The 16,772-nt window shown below is 38.7% G+C and overlaps 2 protein-coding genes across 3 annotated transcripts in view; both read right to left on the bottom strand.

Annotated features, from left to right (window-relative positions):
- Nucleotides 1-553, bottom strand: part of LOC149815291 (uncharacterized) — a 34,529-nt gene extending 33,976 nt beyond the window's left edge. The window contains exon 1 of the mRNA XM_089990516.1: nt 368-553. Within this exon, the coding sequence (XP_089846642.1) occupies nt 368-553 (186 nt within the window). The remainder of the gene's footprint in view (nt 1-367) is intronic.
- Nucleotides 554-8,084: 7,531 nt separating this feature from the next.
- Nucleotides 8,085-15,227, bottom strand: LOC149815290 (plant cysteine oxidase 2-like). Of its 2 annotated transcripts, none has more exons than XM_089989324.1 (5): nt 14,294-15,227; nt 9,533-9,657; nt 9,232-9,391; nt 8,877-9,077; nt 8,085-8,559 (listed from the first exon to the last, which is right to left on the bottom strand). In XM_089989324.1, exons 1-5 carry the CDS (start codon nt 14,496-14,498, stop codon nt 8,441-8,443), a joined length of 810 nt encoding a protein of 269 aa, XP_089845450.1. In that variant the 5' UTR covers nt 14,499-15,227; the 3' UTR covers nt 8,085-8,440. The 2 variants fall into 2 exon arrangements, with proteins under 2 accessions (XP_089845450.1, XP_089845449.1); XM_089989323.1 differs by having other exon boundaries at nt 8,136-8,559; nt 8,838-9,077; nt 14,294-15,215.
- Between the last annotated feature and the right edge of the window lie 1,545 nt (nt 15,228-16,772).

The following is a 16,772-nucleotide window of genomic DNA, read 5'->3' as shown; positions in this document are numbered from 1 at the left end:
CTGTACCAAGATTCATTTTGCATTCAACTGTTTCCAAGGTATGGGCTAAGGGCACTTTTTCAAGCCAAGGATTGCTAACCAACGTAACCGTGAGACTTACATTTTCATTAGAGTAAAAATTATTGGCTTTCAAGCAATTTCAAGTGAACCCATAACTGGTTGCATCTCAGGTTTAGAAGAAATGGGCAATCAAGAAAATGCATCCACCAGCTCTACACATCACGATAATTACAAAAACTCGATTGTGCTAATAGTAACACAAATAGCATCAATCCAAACTATTACAGCTGTTTTAGTGTTCCATGTTTAGTAGCATCAATAACAACAAGAATAGTAAGGAGAAAGAAAGGTAGAAGAAAAATCAAACCTTGTTTTCGTCAGATTGAGGAGAAGAACCATCATTGGGAGAGGAACGAATTCCACAAGAAGTCAATCCCAACTTTTGGTACCTTCCATTTCTAATAAAAACCCACAAATTCTGTCTTCCCCAAATCCACAAAGGAACTCGTTTTGGGCACGGAGGGTGGATGGAATGCATGAAAGCAATGCCCATGTTTGGACTTGCAGCGTTCATTCTTCTTTGCTCGAGTCTCGAACTGAAATTCGCGCAATCGAATGAGTTGGGCGTGCAGATTTTTCCTATGATAAATGGATCGTATTCGGATCCGGGTCCAGTCCCGGATGATGATGCGGATCCATCTTCCTCGAGGGTAAGGGTGAAAATAGATAGGGTTTTCCGTACCTCTGATTGGAATCCCGAAACCAACATTCAAATGTGCGTTCATATCACATTTGGATTTGATTAATTGGATTGTGTTCGATTAATATTTTATGTCAGTTCTGTATTCAGACTTGGATCAAGTTTGATCTATTTTTTTATGTCTTCTTTCAACAGATACAGCATTATCTTATACATTTTGGATCTAGAGTCAACCCTATTTTATTGGATCTCATTTCAATCCAAACTCAAGCCATACCTCTTGCACAATATTCCATTTGGATTTGGATCAAAGCCATCCATCCTATACCCAGTCCATTTTCACCCTTACTTGGGTGTACCATACATTAACCGCGGAAGAATTAGACAGGTAAACATGAGAAATGCGTAATCCAACCTGAACCCAGAACACACTGATACTAATTGGATACGACCTGACCTATTTAGGATCACTTCAGTTGTACCCGAGTCAGATGTGCATGAAAAATACGTAATCCAACCTGAACCCATAACTAGGGGCGTCAATGGGTCGGGTATGACCCGATCCCAACCCGTACCAGATCCTATAGGGTCAGGGTTTGTTTACAAAGGGGTCCAATTAACTATTTGGGTCAGACCCATGGGGTCCGATTATGAAATGGGTCGGGTATGGTTTATGAAATATTTATACCAAACCTGGGTCTGACCTGACTTCTGATTAAGATCCATAATTTTTCAATATAAAAATCTTAAAAAATATTATTTTACCGGGTCTGGTTTATGTAATCTGTATTGGATCTGGGTATGATTTTCTTATGAAAAATCTGATCAAACATGAATCCAGATCCGATATCCTCATAACTTAGTCATATCTGGGTTTGGACACACCTATTTTATTGGGGGTCCCACCTGTTGACACCCCTACCGGCTACCCGTAACACATTAATATCAATTGGATACGACCTGACCTATTTATGATCAAAGCCCAGTTGTAGCCGAGTCATATTAGGGCTGGCAATGGGTCGGATTTATATCAGATACCCAACCCAACCTGAACTTGAATTTTCAGCATAAAAATTGTCGACCTTGAATCGACCCAAACCCCACTCAAGCAATATGCTGGTAGGGATGGCAGTGGGGCGGGGCGGGGCGGGGCGGGGGACAAGGTTTTCACCCCCGCCCCGCCTCAAAATTTTATCCTCCACCCCCGCCCCGCCTCCGCGACGGGGATGGATTTTATCCTCCACCCCCGCCTTCATCCCCGTTTCATGTCCTCCACCCCCGCCCCGTCCCCGTCCCCGCCCCGCCCCGTCCCCGTTTGTCAAATTGCATCCCTACTTAGAAATCATTCAGGTTAATATTTCAGTTAATGATAAATGAATTCATCCACATGGAAAACAGGATCTCCCCGCCTTCATAGCTCAGACAAAAATTAGATTTTACTTGTGCCTAGTAAACTAATACATAACATCCATGGATCATGCTCTAGAAGATATTGAATGGACTCAGTTCCTCATCCTCCAATTTTTTCTGAACTGGAGAATATTATTTAATAATTAGAAAAATGAATATGCAAATAAGTTGATCTGAAATGTTAAAAAAAATTAAGCCAAATCAAACAACCACTATAAATGAAAAAATTAACCTATTGAAACCTGCTTTATAATCACAGAAAAATGTGTCCACTATATGAGAAGATTTGACAGCACAAGCAAAACCACAGAGTGCAACACAAATTTAAAACATGAAGGTCCAGAAAGAAAGCAGGATGAAAATATTGCCCTTATGCTTCTTCAAAATGTCAAGCAAAACCCTAGTCCAGTAGCCACGCTAACTTAGATTACCAAGATCGGAGAGTGGTCTCTCAAGTGTCCCAACCTTACCTTCTTTTTTTTATAGTTCATACGCTGACAAACAAACAATGCATCAGCCATGTCAAAAGTTGTTTTTAAGATCTCAGAAGATGTCAAACAATGCATCAGCCATGGAAGGAAGGAGAGATCGTGTCGGCCAATGGTGGTCGGTGTCGGCAAACGGTGGTCGGCGACGGCCAACGGTGGTCGGCGACGGCCCAGCTCCAATGATAATGCGGATGGGGAAGGGGAAGAGGCGACGGCCCGGCTCGGCGGCTCCAGGGTTAGGAAATTAGGGAAGGGAGTTAGGGTTAGTAAACATGTAGAAAAATATAAAGGGTTGGGGGGCGGGGATGGGGCGGGGCGGGGCCGGGGGCGGGGATGGGGCGGGGCGGGGGAACGTGCCAGTCCATCCCCGCCTCCACCCCCGGACGGGGATGGATTTTAACCTTCGTCCCCGCCTCCATCCCCGTTTCATACCCTCCATCCCCGGTCCAAACGGGGCGAGGCGGGGCGGGCCCCCGCTTTCCCCCGGTCCACTGCCATCCCTATATGCTGGCCACATTTGGGTTATGATTCTTTTTTTCTGTGTGTCTGACCTGACCCAATTTTTTATAAGTATTTTTAATAAAAGTAAACTTCTGAAATTGTAATATCTGCCAAATTTTGGCCAAGTTAATTATAAATTTAATAAACATATTTTTTATTAAATAAATGTATTTCATTGTTTAGATTAATGTAAAATATATATATAATATAGGTATATAGTGGATGACGGAGAGCATAAATCGGGAGAGAGAAAGAGATAGGCGTTGGGAGGGGCAAATGTTGCTCCATCAACGTCTTCTTCATCTTCATCCACTTTCTTCATCGTTCCGAACAACAAAGAGACGAGTTCTTCTCTTTTTCCTAGGATGCTAGCATGGGTAGAATCACATGGGTTTAATTAGGAGACTTATGCTGAAAACCAAACCCACCTCAATGTGGTTTTCGATTTCAATTGGTCTGGAAAGAATCGCAGATTGTTTTGAATTGGTTTCGTGTAAGTTGTGATCAAGGTTGATTCTTGATCAAAGTTTATGGTGCGTATGTGTATATGGATTATGGGTTCTAACTGTATTAGAGAGTTTTTGTTTCGAGGGAACATGTGAAACCTAAATGAGGATTATTCAATTAAAATAAATTCTATTTCACTTCATGGTTTGATTTATTTTATGTCTAAAATGATTGTGGGCTTGTGTATATTAAATCTCTAATGTGCTTAGAGTCTTGTGATATTTTTCTCAATGTTTTAAAATTATTTATTTATAAAAAAAATATCCTATTTTTCGAAGGCCAGTTTAAGGTCGTTACAAAAATGATACCAATCCGAGTTTGAGATTTTATTTTATTTTATTTTTTAAATGCAAAATGGGGTTCGTTAGACCCCTATTAGTTAGACAACACCACCATTGGGTTTTTAACCTGCAACATCCCAACACAAGGGGAGGTGCACTGGCTGCTCCTACTAGTACGACAAGAAAAACAAACAAACCTGTTTACAGCTCTAAGTTAGGTAACCAACTTTTGTTTTTTATTGAAAAAAATATTGAGAAAACATGGGTGTATATGTGAATCTAATATATATATATATATATATATATATATATATATATATATATATATATATATATATATATATATGTGTGTGTGTGTGTGTGTGTGTGTGAAAAAATATAAATAAACTATAAAAGTAAGAAAATTCTGAATGCGTTAAATAGACCTACACAATAAATATTAGGTATAACCATTTATATGTGTTTGCATTGGTCTATTTACTATGTATTCTTAATCATATTCAATCTATCATAGAATCCACTTGTTCAAGATAAATAATCGACCTTATTGTTCACAAAAATGATGATGATTTAAAAACATGAGAATGATCTTATTGTATGGCTAATCTGACCTAATTTCTTAAAAACCTATAATTTTTTATACTCTTCCGATATTTAAACTCATAAATATCTGACATCGTTAGGATTCTTTTATCTTTCACAACTGCGAATTTAGGCTCTTTTACGATAAAATTGTATCGTCCATTGGCTATTTTTAAGACCCACTTAAATACAAGATCACAGGTTTTTTATGCGAATTTAGACCTCACGAACATTGCATAAATTTATTTGCAATTTTTTGATGAAACTGAAACCACCAAAATTGCAATTATCCTATTGTTTCGCATACACATAAATATTTTGCATAAATATTTATGAAATACCTCTCGCAAATATCTTACTTTTTCGCATATGCTTTCTGAAATCGCATAAATTTATATGTGAAACTTCAAACAAAATCGCAAATGTGTTACTTAAATATTTATAAAAAATTTATTATATACATTTTTTCTTAATAGTTGTGATTTTGTTGACACACACACACACACATATATATATATATATATACACACACACACACTTTTGTTCGAGGGTTTCTTCTTCTTATTTGTGTTTGCAAAGAACTTCTTTGTAGAACCCTTGCGATGATTTATACATTTTGAGGAGGTTGCGATATCATTCTTGTGATCGACTTCTCCATCTACATGTTTGAAATGTGAGTTTCATACAATATATACATGGGTATCCCCATGCATATTTTTGTTTAATATGGTAGCCTATAATCAGGTGTGTGAATGGATCCAGCTTGTAGTCATTGAATATCCCTATAGGTATTTGTGTTTGGTTGTTGCTATTGATGTTTTTTGTATTGTCATCAACGTCCTTCCTCAATCACGGATTTAGGGTTTACTATGTTTATGATTTTTTCATAAAATTTTATATATCATTATAGGTCATTTATGTTTGTTTATTTATCTTTTAGTTAATATTTATTGTTATTATATTGGTATAATAGGACATGAGAGGCAATGGGTTGATAACTGAAGCCATTTATTTATTTCTCTGCCACGTATACACATATTCTAGTCCTGCCAAAAACTCTCTTTTTCCTTTATCTTAGATGTTTTGTTATTTCACTTGTCATTTTTAAATCACAAGTTACCTGTACGACTTGATGCCATGAGCTACAATTTTATCCTCCTGTAAATACTGAAATGAAGTCTGCAATACAGGTGTGTGTTAGCGTGTGTGACTGTGTGTGGAATGTGTCGGTATGGGTGTGGGCGTTCACCTGTGCGGGTGCATTAGTGTGAGTCTGTTGATGTGGGTAATCGGGTGGGCGTTCAGCCCTGTGGGCATGTAAATGAGTGGTTGCGGGTGTGTCTGTTTGGGTGCGTGCGTTATGGACTTCAGATCTTTGGCAGGGTTTGATGCTGAGTGGCTACAGTATCTACACTCTGCTCCACTTCGTTGGTTGGGTAGCTGATGCATCTTGTGTATTTTGCGTCTCTTTTAGTTGGTAAAACCCTTGAGGTCTCCCCCCTAGCAAACTGGGGAGTATACTTAGCCCTTGTCCCAAGAGATGCCCCTTGGGTTTCACTCGTGTCATTCTGTCTCTTAGGTGACCTGACATTCACAAGTCGTTCCTACCAAATGGCCGGAGCCCCTGCAAGCAATTTTCCCATCTATGTTCTTGTCAAGTTGTGACTCAACTCCCAAACCAAGTATTTTAGTTAAAGCCGTGGCAATTAAAACTTGAAAAAAAGTCAATTAAAACTTGGAAAAAATCTTTGGCATAAATTTGCATGCCGCTTGGACAGTCATTTAAAGTCTAGCCAAAGTTCAAATAGGTTCCACTCATTTCCTATGTCATCCCTATCTGCATACAACAACAACTATGCCTTCATCCCAAAACAATTGGGGTTGGCGATATGAACCAAAAAAATAAAATCATTCTATGTCTTCCACATGAATCCTTCTCCTCCATTCATTTCTATCAAATGCCATGTCCTCGGTGAGGTTCAAAGCATTCATATCTTTTCCTATCATCTCCATCCATGTTTTTCTAGGCCTACTCCGACCTCTTTTAACTAATATATTTTTTCATTTTTCCATCATTCTAACTAGAGCATCATTAGGCCTTCGTCGAATATGTCCAAACCACCGTAAACGATTTTCTCTCATCTTATTTTCAATGAGTGCAACGCCTACCTTCTTACGTATCTCCTCGTTTCGAATCTTATCTTTTATTGTATTTTCACACATTCATCTAAGCATACGCATCTCAGCTATACTCATTTTTTGAATATGATGTCTCTTGACAGCCCAACATTCCGTATCATATAGTAAAGCGGGCCTAATAGTCGTTCTATAAAACTTTTCCTTCAACCGCAATATCATTCTACGATCGCACAACACTCAAGTTGCACTTTTCTATTTCATTCACCCAACTTTTATCCTATGATTTACATCTCCATCAAATTCTCCATATTTTTGAATGATAGATCCCAAATATTTGAAACAATCATCCACCGGTATTTCTTGCTCACCAAGTTTCACTACACTCCTATCACTACTTCGTTGCTTACTAAACCGACATTTCATATATTTTGTCTTACTCTTACTCAACTTAAAACCTCTTGCTTTCAATGTTTGTCTTCATAATTTTAACTTAGCATTAACCTCAGCTCTAGACTCATCAATCAAAACAATATCATCAACAAACAACATACACCACAACACATTTTCTTGAATTGATCCCGTAAGTTCATCCATCACTATAGCAAATAGGAAAGGGCTTAAAGCAGATCCTTGATGTAACCCAACCGTTATAAAAAAATTGGTTGTCACCCCTCCACAAGTGCGGACATTGGGACATTGGTTACTACTCCATATCTGCATAGTTTTGAGATTTCATTGATGTAAGCTGTTTTGGTCAAATCAGACTCCAAAGATGTGATCTGACTCATCCATTTAGTGAAGATCGACATTTGAATTGCCCAAATCAACTTGTGTGCAGGACATTTTAGTAATTCAAAAATCAATGGATAACAAAACACAAAATTTTGTGATTTAAAATATCATATTTTTTATTGAAATAAAAAAAAGATTCAAAGGTCGATTCTTATAAAATAGACTATACTGAATCCACCTATGGGGTCAGATTTTATCAAAACAACTTGCATCATAAAATTTAAAGAGGCATGAAGATGGAGGATGCCATAGGGAATGAGTGGATCCCAACCGCCCAAAGTCGGGCCAATTAGGTTTTTACAACACATGAATGGTACACCACCTGACCGAAATTACATCGACCGCACAAAAGAAACCATTCATATTTTGAACATTATGCATAAAAGAGCCCTTTGATTGGCCGTTCATCCCCCAAAATGGATGCAGGAGCCCCCCTCTCCCTGTGTGATCCTTACATAAAACTGGTACTTCAATCAACTCACGTGTCATACCCTCTTGTATATTGTTCTCAATTGAAAATTACAGAGAATACTGTCCATCGTCCATGTGACAACTGTATCACTTTCAAAATTTATGTCTCCAAATAATAATGCACTTGTCCTGCACATGATCATTAGGTTATTAGAATCGTATGTAACTGAGAAGACCAAGTGCAGAACGGAAGATGAATCGAGTGCTGATGGCTTATTTGGAAGTTCAAGGTTTAATTGCCGGAGAGTTTACGAGACAAACAAGTTGCAAATGATTTCAATTTTGAATAAATGAATAACAATGAACATGTGTTGAACACAAGAAATACCAGATCAAAGGTTGGTGGAAAAAAAGGACTACCCCCAAACCACCCACCCCAAAAACATGACCATGAAGATAAAAAAAGAGAGGGTTATATCCCTTTTTCCTCCTTTTTTCTCTTCATTCCTTGATATGTACACGTGTTAGGACCGCAACTGCAGTAAGCCCCAAGAAGAAAAGAAATGGCTTCTTTCACTTTTTTCTTTCTTTCTTTCTTTTCCCCTTTCTTTTAACTTTTTTCTTATTCTTCAACTAATTTCTATTATTTTTGGACCTCTGTATTTTGCACCACGAAAGAAAAAATCATCAGGCTTATCTATCTCCTCGAGCAGCTCATAAACTCCCTCTGCAGACACCGCACCTTCACCTGAATCACAGAATAAATGAACTTCAGTAAATCAATGGGAAAAAGACAAGAAACAGGCCAAGATATTAGAAGCCCAAGTAGGAACCCTTATGCAGTTTGCTAGGGCCTTGCTGTGCCATTCGTCTTCTGAACCATCCATTCGTTCTGATGGGTTATGGTACAAAACATGGACCTAGCAAACGCAATAGTGCAGCTTATGACAAAGCTCGATCACCAAATACACAGTTTTCTGTTTCACACTGGATCACGTAGCATTTTTAGGTACCAATGATGCATGCCTGAGTCTCTTGGACATGGCAGACTGTGGTAATACGTACAATCCCTGCCATCAGCTTTCGAGTACGGTGGCCCAAGCACATCAAGAACTGCACATGCCGTAAGCGCCCGGAAAGAGTGCATGTTGCCTCCAGTAGTAGGGTACAGTATAGAGGTGTCACATTCAGAGGTAAAAACACCATCAAATTGAACCTTTGCCAATCGAGGACCAACACTACTTGCAGTTGAATTCACCACCTGCACTGCCAAGCAAAGTGTGCATTGTCACTAAGCAATATCAGCAACATTTTCAAGCCCATGCCAATGCACGTTTGCTTATGGTACCAAGACATGGATGTGACAACAGTGCAACAGCCTGCTAATCAAAGAATTGGTTAAATTGAGAACCAGACTTACAGCCAGATTGGCTCCTGGGATCACTCGCATTAGGGGAACTGGTGACCCAATCATATGACTTTATGTGCATTGAACCAAAGAGAAGTTTGCTGAAAACTGTCATGCCTGGGTGATTGTGCAGGGGAATGATAGCAGCCGGAGGTAAACAGAAGATGCAGATCTGTAAACAAGCAAGATGCAATGGGATTCATTACATGCAAAGAGAGAGTAATGCAAGGGAGAAACGAAATAAAAATAAGAAAATTATTGCTAACTAGTTTAATAGATGTTACTAAAGAAAGAGAGGTGTAGAGGAACGTACTGAGAAGTTGTTTTCAGGCACTAAAATGGGCATCATCATTGTTACCAATGGAGTAGATTCAGCCTCAGCAACCTTAAAATATGGCATACCCTCACTCAGGCCCAGGTCTGACGGCTTCATTTTATCTGCATGAGAGAACTTGAATGCATAAGCAAAATACACCACACATAGTATATGTATGTCTTCATATGCATGCTTCCGTAATTACAGCTCAAAGGCCATAAATTAATGAATGGCTAAAGCATGCATGTATGTGAGATCTATGCAAGCTATTCTTAATACATATGCATCTAAAACCAACAACAAACAACAACAAACAACAACAACAACTACGCCTTCATCCCAAAACAATTGGGGTCGGCGATATGAACCCAAAAAAAAAATCATTCTGAGTCTTCCGCATGAATCCTTCTCCTCCAATCATTTCTATCCAATGCCATGTCCTCGGTGAGGTTCAAAGCATTCATATCCTTTCCTATCACCTCCATCCATGTCTTCCTAGGCCTACCCCGACCTCTTTTAACTAATATATTTTCCCATTTCTCCACCCTTCTAACTGGAGCATCATTAGGCCTTCGCCGAATATGTCCAAACCACCGTAAACGATTCTCTCTCATCTTATTTTCAATGGGTGCAACGCCTACCTTCTTACGTATCTCCTCGTTCCGAATCTTATCTTTTATTGTATTTCCATACATCCATCTCAGCATCCACATCTCTGCTACACTCATTTTTTGAATATGATGTCTCTTGGCAGCCCAACATTCCGTACCATATAGTAAGGCGGGCCTAATAGTCGTCCTCTAAAACTTTCCCTTCAACCGCAATGGCATTCTACGATCACACAACACTCCAGTTGCACTTTTTCATTTCATCCACCCAACCTTTATCCTATGATTTACATCTCCATCAAATTCTCCATACTTTTGAATGATAGATCCCAAATATTTGAAACAATCATCCACCGGTATTTCTTGCTCACCAAGCTTCACTACACTCCCATCACTACTTCGTTGCTTACTAAACCGACATTCCATGTATTCTGTCTTACTCTTACTCAACTTAAAACCTCTTGCTTCCAATGTCTGTCTCCATAATTCTAACTTAGCATTAACCCCAGCTCTAGACTCATCAATCAAAACAATATCATCAGCAAACAACATACATCACGACATATTTTCTTGAATTGATCTCATAAGCTCATCCATCACTATAGCAAATAGGAAATGGCTTAAAGCAGATCCTTGATGTAACCCAACCGTTATAGGAAAATTGGTTGTCACCCCCTACTCCATACATATCCTTAATTATACTAATGTACTTGAGAGAAACACCTTTATTCATCATTGTCCACCAGAGAACGTCCCTAGGTACTCTATCGTATGCCTTCTCCAAATCAATAAAAACCATATGCAAATCTTTGTTCCTCTCTCTATTTCTCTCAATAAGTTGTCTAAGAAGATGTATAGCTTCCATAGTTGATCTTCAAGGCATAAAACCAAATTGATTCTCCGATATCATGACAACCTTCCTCAACCTAGATTCAATCACCCTCTCCCAAAGTTTCATAGTATGACTCATGAGTTTTATACCACGATAGTTTGTGCAATCTTGTATATCACCCTTATTTTTATATAGAGGCACCAAAGTACTCTTCATCCACTCATTAGGTATCTTATTTGTCCACCAAATCTTGTTAAAAAGATTTGTCAACCATTCTAATACATAAAATTTTGTATTGAATTTTAAAATCTAAACGCAAAGAATGCAAGGTGTATTTCAGAAGCATGTCTATTTCTACATATGCAGGTGCACAATGATTTTATTTATGTGCACAGACATGCTGTGCATATAAGAATGCAATGTTAACTAATAGGGAAGACGTGTAAATAGATGTGTCATGTATTCAGGCATAAATGCACGTAACATAAATAAGCTTTAATATCTTCAATGCCTGTTTGTGGATGTATATGTCTAGAAATGATATATAACAGTGGAGGCCCACGTCAGATGAGCGCACCGGTGATCAACGGCGCTTGCTGATTTTGCGCAAAACGGGCCTTTAGCAGTGGAAAAGAACACCTCTAAAGGACCCCTTTGCACAATTTTTTTTTGCACCGCTGATGATAAGTTGGACAAAATGGTTATCCGATGTTATGGCCTATATATATAGCGAAACTTGAATACATAAACCAGCAAAATATTTAAACTAGCATCAACCAAGATTTTCATAGGTTTTTTGCAAATCTAACCCTGCATATGCATTTTAGAAAAAAAAACTATAAAAATCTTGGTACGTACCAGTTTACATATTCCAGTTACCACATATATATATATATATAGAGAGAGAGAGAGTAATGGGTAAGTGTGAAATGATGCATGCTAAATGAGTTTTTCAGGGTTTTTAGTTTTATTTTTAAATTCTGACCGTACCGATGTGATCTATGTACTTGATTTTATAAGGATCAGCTCTTGAAGTGTTCAATTCCGACACATGTGTGGGTTTTTATAAGGTTCAAAAAATCAACGGTCCAAAATCTTTGTAAATTTTTGAGACTCCAAATATCACTTTTTCATCTAAAACACATGATTCAGGTGTGGATTCATCGTAAATTGACCATTCCCAACACATTTATGGGGTCGGAACTGCAAAAAAAACATCATAAAGGCAGAAAAACCATTTAGCATGTATCAATTTCACACCTACTCATCTCTCTCTTTCTCTCTCTCTCCACACACACACACACACACACATATATACTGCCAAGCAAACCCAACTAATAGGGAAGCCAGAAACATAAGAGAGACTCCATCACTTTGCAACCATGGCACTGTGAGGTCCAGACACACACACACACACACACACACACACACACACACACACACATATATATTCGAACACAGTCAAGTGCAAATAAATGCCTATTCAGCACAATTGCATAACTGCGGGACCACATAGATATCATTGATTGAAGCTTAAGGTCAACATCTTGAAGTTTGAATCACTTGAAGCCTCTCTCACATACAAGTGTGGAACACAACGTGATTCCAACCCAAAAAAGGTCACAACAGAAAACATGAACGTAAGCTTATATGGTTTCCCAATATAGCAGAATTTTTTGGCATAAAATATGACCAAAACAAATATCTTATGGAAACATTAAATTGCAATATCTAGGAATCAGCAGCTCCCCATAATGGCCTCACCTACAATAGTTCCATTTCCCCAAATTTAAAAGTAACAAGAATATTCCTTTTGCCTTCTTTTCTCTTCAAAGAAGTTTGAAAGTGGTAGCTATCTCCAACATTGAACTTTAAAATACATTAATCATGATTTTAATAATATCATGTTTTCATCTCGGTAACTCTATTTATGTGTCTGTCATATAGAAATATGAGTTCAAATCTGCAGAATCCAAGTTTAAGAATGGCATCTCTATCTTATTTTACTAATTTTTTGAACAGAAAAGTCAACTGTTGTTCTTGTTTCTACTTAAGTTCATGATAACAAATTTTTTTGGCTGTATGGAGCCTGTGATCATGTATTCTTTTCTCAAATTTTCTCAATAAAGAAGAGTGTTATCGGTTTGATATTAGATAGCATTAGTATCTTGTTATCACGGATTTACAAATAACTGGAAGAGCATCCAGTCCAACAGTACTGGAAAAGATAATACTTGTAACAAATGTGCTATAATAAATCTTCAACTCAACAGGAAACTCAAGTAGAAATTGGACTTATCAATAACCATGACATCAATTTCAACTTGTTCCCTTAAAAGCAAATAAAAACTGAACTCCAAGAAAAATTAAAAGAATTTTTTCCTAATGCACTACAAGTTTTCAACTCCTTGAATGATGTGTACCTTCAATTGATAGACTATTGCTGCTATGCCATATGTCACAAAAACATGGGCTGAGATAACATGTCCATAAGGCATGCCCAATCCATTACTTATTAACAGAAAATCTGTTCAAAACAGATGCATACTTATGCATTCCCTTCAGCATATTTGCACCATCCATATATTACCTTTCAAATGTAATGAGCAAGGAATCACTTCTGCTATACCGAGGTACCTTCTTCTTTCAGGAAACAGAAATTCTTGGCTCAACTTCAAAAGCATAAATTTTTTCCAATACATCGGTTTCATTCTGATTTTTCAGGTTTATTTTTTGCTTCAACGCTTTTATTTGCTTGTACAATGCTACGAATTTTACTGTGGGTCCACTTTCAATCAATTGCAGTAGCAACCATAGAAAACTATTCAACACAGACAAGTGAATAGATACCCCCCCCCCCCCCCCCCCCCCCCCACACCCACCCAAATACAAACATTATACACGTACTTTTATATTTATATATATGCATGCTCGTATAAAATCAAAGTATAAAATCCTGAAACAAATGAATTTTAATATGATATAAGAAAAGTCCAGTTGAACAAGCCGAAGCTCAATGAGAAAGAAAAAATCCAACAAGACAGACTGTGAAATAAAAAAACCACTCCAACTTGTAAATTTAGTTGTTCCTATATAGTGGCAATTTAGCAGACAAAACTACATTGCTTTATTCACAATACAACGATAAACTGAAAATAGACTGATCACACACAAAACATCCTATAAAGTCCAAATAACAGCATTGTGGAACTCCAAACCTCATGCTTGACAGTATCATAAGTTCGTCGGATGCTAAATGTTTGGAATTCAAATTGGCAATAAAAACAAGAAGGTAAAGAAGACACAAAAAATGGATACCTAGAATCAAACATAGCTGCTGAATGTTTGGAGGCGTAGGAATGGTTCCAGGGAGAGAAAATGCATCCTTGCATGCCTCATAAAGCTTCTTGAGCATGGCACGCTTCTGCTTCATGAGGTTTTTCTTCGCCTTCTTATCAGCCACCTTCTCCATAGTTGGAAGATCGTAAAAACCCTCCGCGGTATCGCTGATCAATCTCTTCATTAAAGAAAGCTCAAAATCGTGACCCCATGGTACTGATCATCCAAATCAGCACGAGGAAATTCAAGAAACGTGAGGTGGATGCGAAGGAAAAGCTACCAATGGTAAAAAGAGAACAACCAAAAACCAGTTTTGGATTGAAAAGCCAAGAAATTAGATATAGGTTCGATGGAAAAAAGAAGAAGAGCAACACCAAAATCCAAAGACTTGGATATGGGCACCTTAAAAAAAAACCAGAAAAAAAAGAAAAAAGGTGGGTATTATGAAAAAACAGATTTCTGGTAAAGAGGCTCAGAAAAAGAAGGAAAACGATCAAAACATCAGAAATCCGGAGATGGGTGTTCCAAAAACAAACAGATTTCTGATGGAGATCGCCTCAAAGAGAACCACTTAAAAAACCAGAAATCTACACTACCAGGAACCAAAGATTCCTTAAGAAAGAGAATACACAAAAACCCTACAAACCAGCAAAGATTCTAAAACTGAGTGCCCGTGAGAAAACAAAGAAAACCGGATGGAAAAGAGGGAAAACACTAAGATGGGAACGCCAGAAAATGGGAAAAAAGGAATTTTCCCGGTAGAAGGAGCACAGGAACCTATGAAACAGGAAGAATCTGGAGATGGCCAGGCAAGGGAATGGATAAATATGGCCCAGAAAGTTGCGGGAAGGGCCAGAAGGGATCTTTTGGGACGGAATGGATCGAGGGGAGATTGGGGGGAGGGTTTTTCAGATGGTTGAGGATGATGTAGAGGTATAAAAAGGACGGGGAGAGAGGGGGCTGCCATAAATTTAATGGAGGGAGGGGGGATGAAAACCAGGGGCGGCTATGAAGGGGATTGGGGGAGTGCGAGGGGGATGGTTTCCGGTGGGCTGGTGTGAGCGGAATTTTATCTGCAGGGAAAGGGAGGGGATTTTGACTGGAGTACCCAATCAAAGACGTTGGTTCCAGCTTAATTGGCAAAAGAAAATTGGAAACGCCATCCAATGACGATATTACCCACTCTTAGCCCCATTTGTGGTAGTTTCGTGTTGCCTCCTCCTTTCTTTCATCTCTCAAAGAGAGTGAGAGAGAGAGAGTGGCCCAGCCCAAATGGGTCGATCCGTTTAGAGAGAGCGAGGTTAAAACTTTGCCGAGCCTAAATGAGTCGCAGTTTAAAAGAGAGAGATCAAAACTTGGCCCAGCCTTGGTGGTCGGTTTAGAGAGAGAGAGAACCAGGTTAACAACTTGACCAAACCAACGGGTCGGTTTAGAGAGAGAGAGAGAGATCAAAACTTGGCCCAGCCTTGGTGGGGTCCGTTGAGAGAGAGAGAGAGAACAAGGTTAACAACTTGGCCAAACCAACGGGTCGGTTTAGAGAGAGAGAGAACAAAGAATTTAGAACTTGGCCCAGCCTAAGTGGGTCAATTTAGAGAGAGAGAGAAAGCAAAGGTTGTAACTTTGCCCAAAAAAAAGGGTCAGTTTTAGAGAGGGAGAGAGAGTCCAGTTTATAACTTGTCCCAGTCCAAGTAGATCAGTTTGAGAGAGAGAGAAAAAGATAGCAAAGTTTATAACCTGGCCCACACCAAATGGATCAGTTTTAGAGAGAGAAAGTCCAGTTTATAACTTGGCCCAGTCCAAGTGAATCAGTTTTAGAGAGAGAGAGAGAGGTTGAAGCTCGGCCTAATCAAACTGGAATGGATTGTGTATAGGCCAAGAGTTTGGCAGACTTTGGCCTAGCCAAGGGAACCAAGAGCAATTTTGACAGTAGCAGCTTATAGACCTTGGTTGCCCTATCAAACCGGGTTCATTCGGCTTCATTCCAATAGAGACTATCCCGCCCATAAACCAGGTGTTCAAGCATTAATTTGGTGTTTTTGAATTCTGGAACTCACCAAGTTTGGCCTTAAACGCTGTTTTGACTGCGGACCCTCTGTTGTTCTAAAGGCCATCACATCTTGACCAAGTCAGTGCAGACTGAGCCTAAGTCCATTGAGTAGTTAGAGAATATCCAGGAGCACAGGACAATTCTCTCTAAAAAACTCTGCAAAAATTAGACACTGATAAAGTGATCTGACCTAGTTTTGGTTGACTTTTAACTTTACCCAAACCAACCTCCATGGATCCTCAGTTTAGCAAAACCCTATTTCTTTGAGTTGGTAACAAGGCTGGATTCAGAACAGCCACTCAAAGCATGTGTCCCATGTATGCTTCAACTGTGTAATTTTCAACCAAAAATCCCAAACCAAATCGGGTCAGGAACCTCTAGTCCTGATCCAGCTCATCAAGGCTTCAACCC

Source organism: Nuphar pumila, chromosome 15 (genome assembly GCF_984573655.1).
Source record: "Nuphar pumila chromosome 15, dmNupPumi1.hap1.1, whole genome shotgun sequence".
NCBI lineage: Eukaryota > Viridiplantae > Streptophyta > Magnoliopsida > Nymphaeales > Nymphaeaceae > Nuphar > Nuphar pumila.
This window is presented reverse-complemented; position numbering and strand designations above follow the sequence as displayed.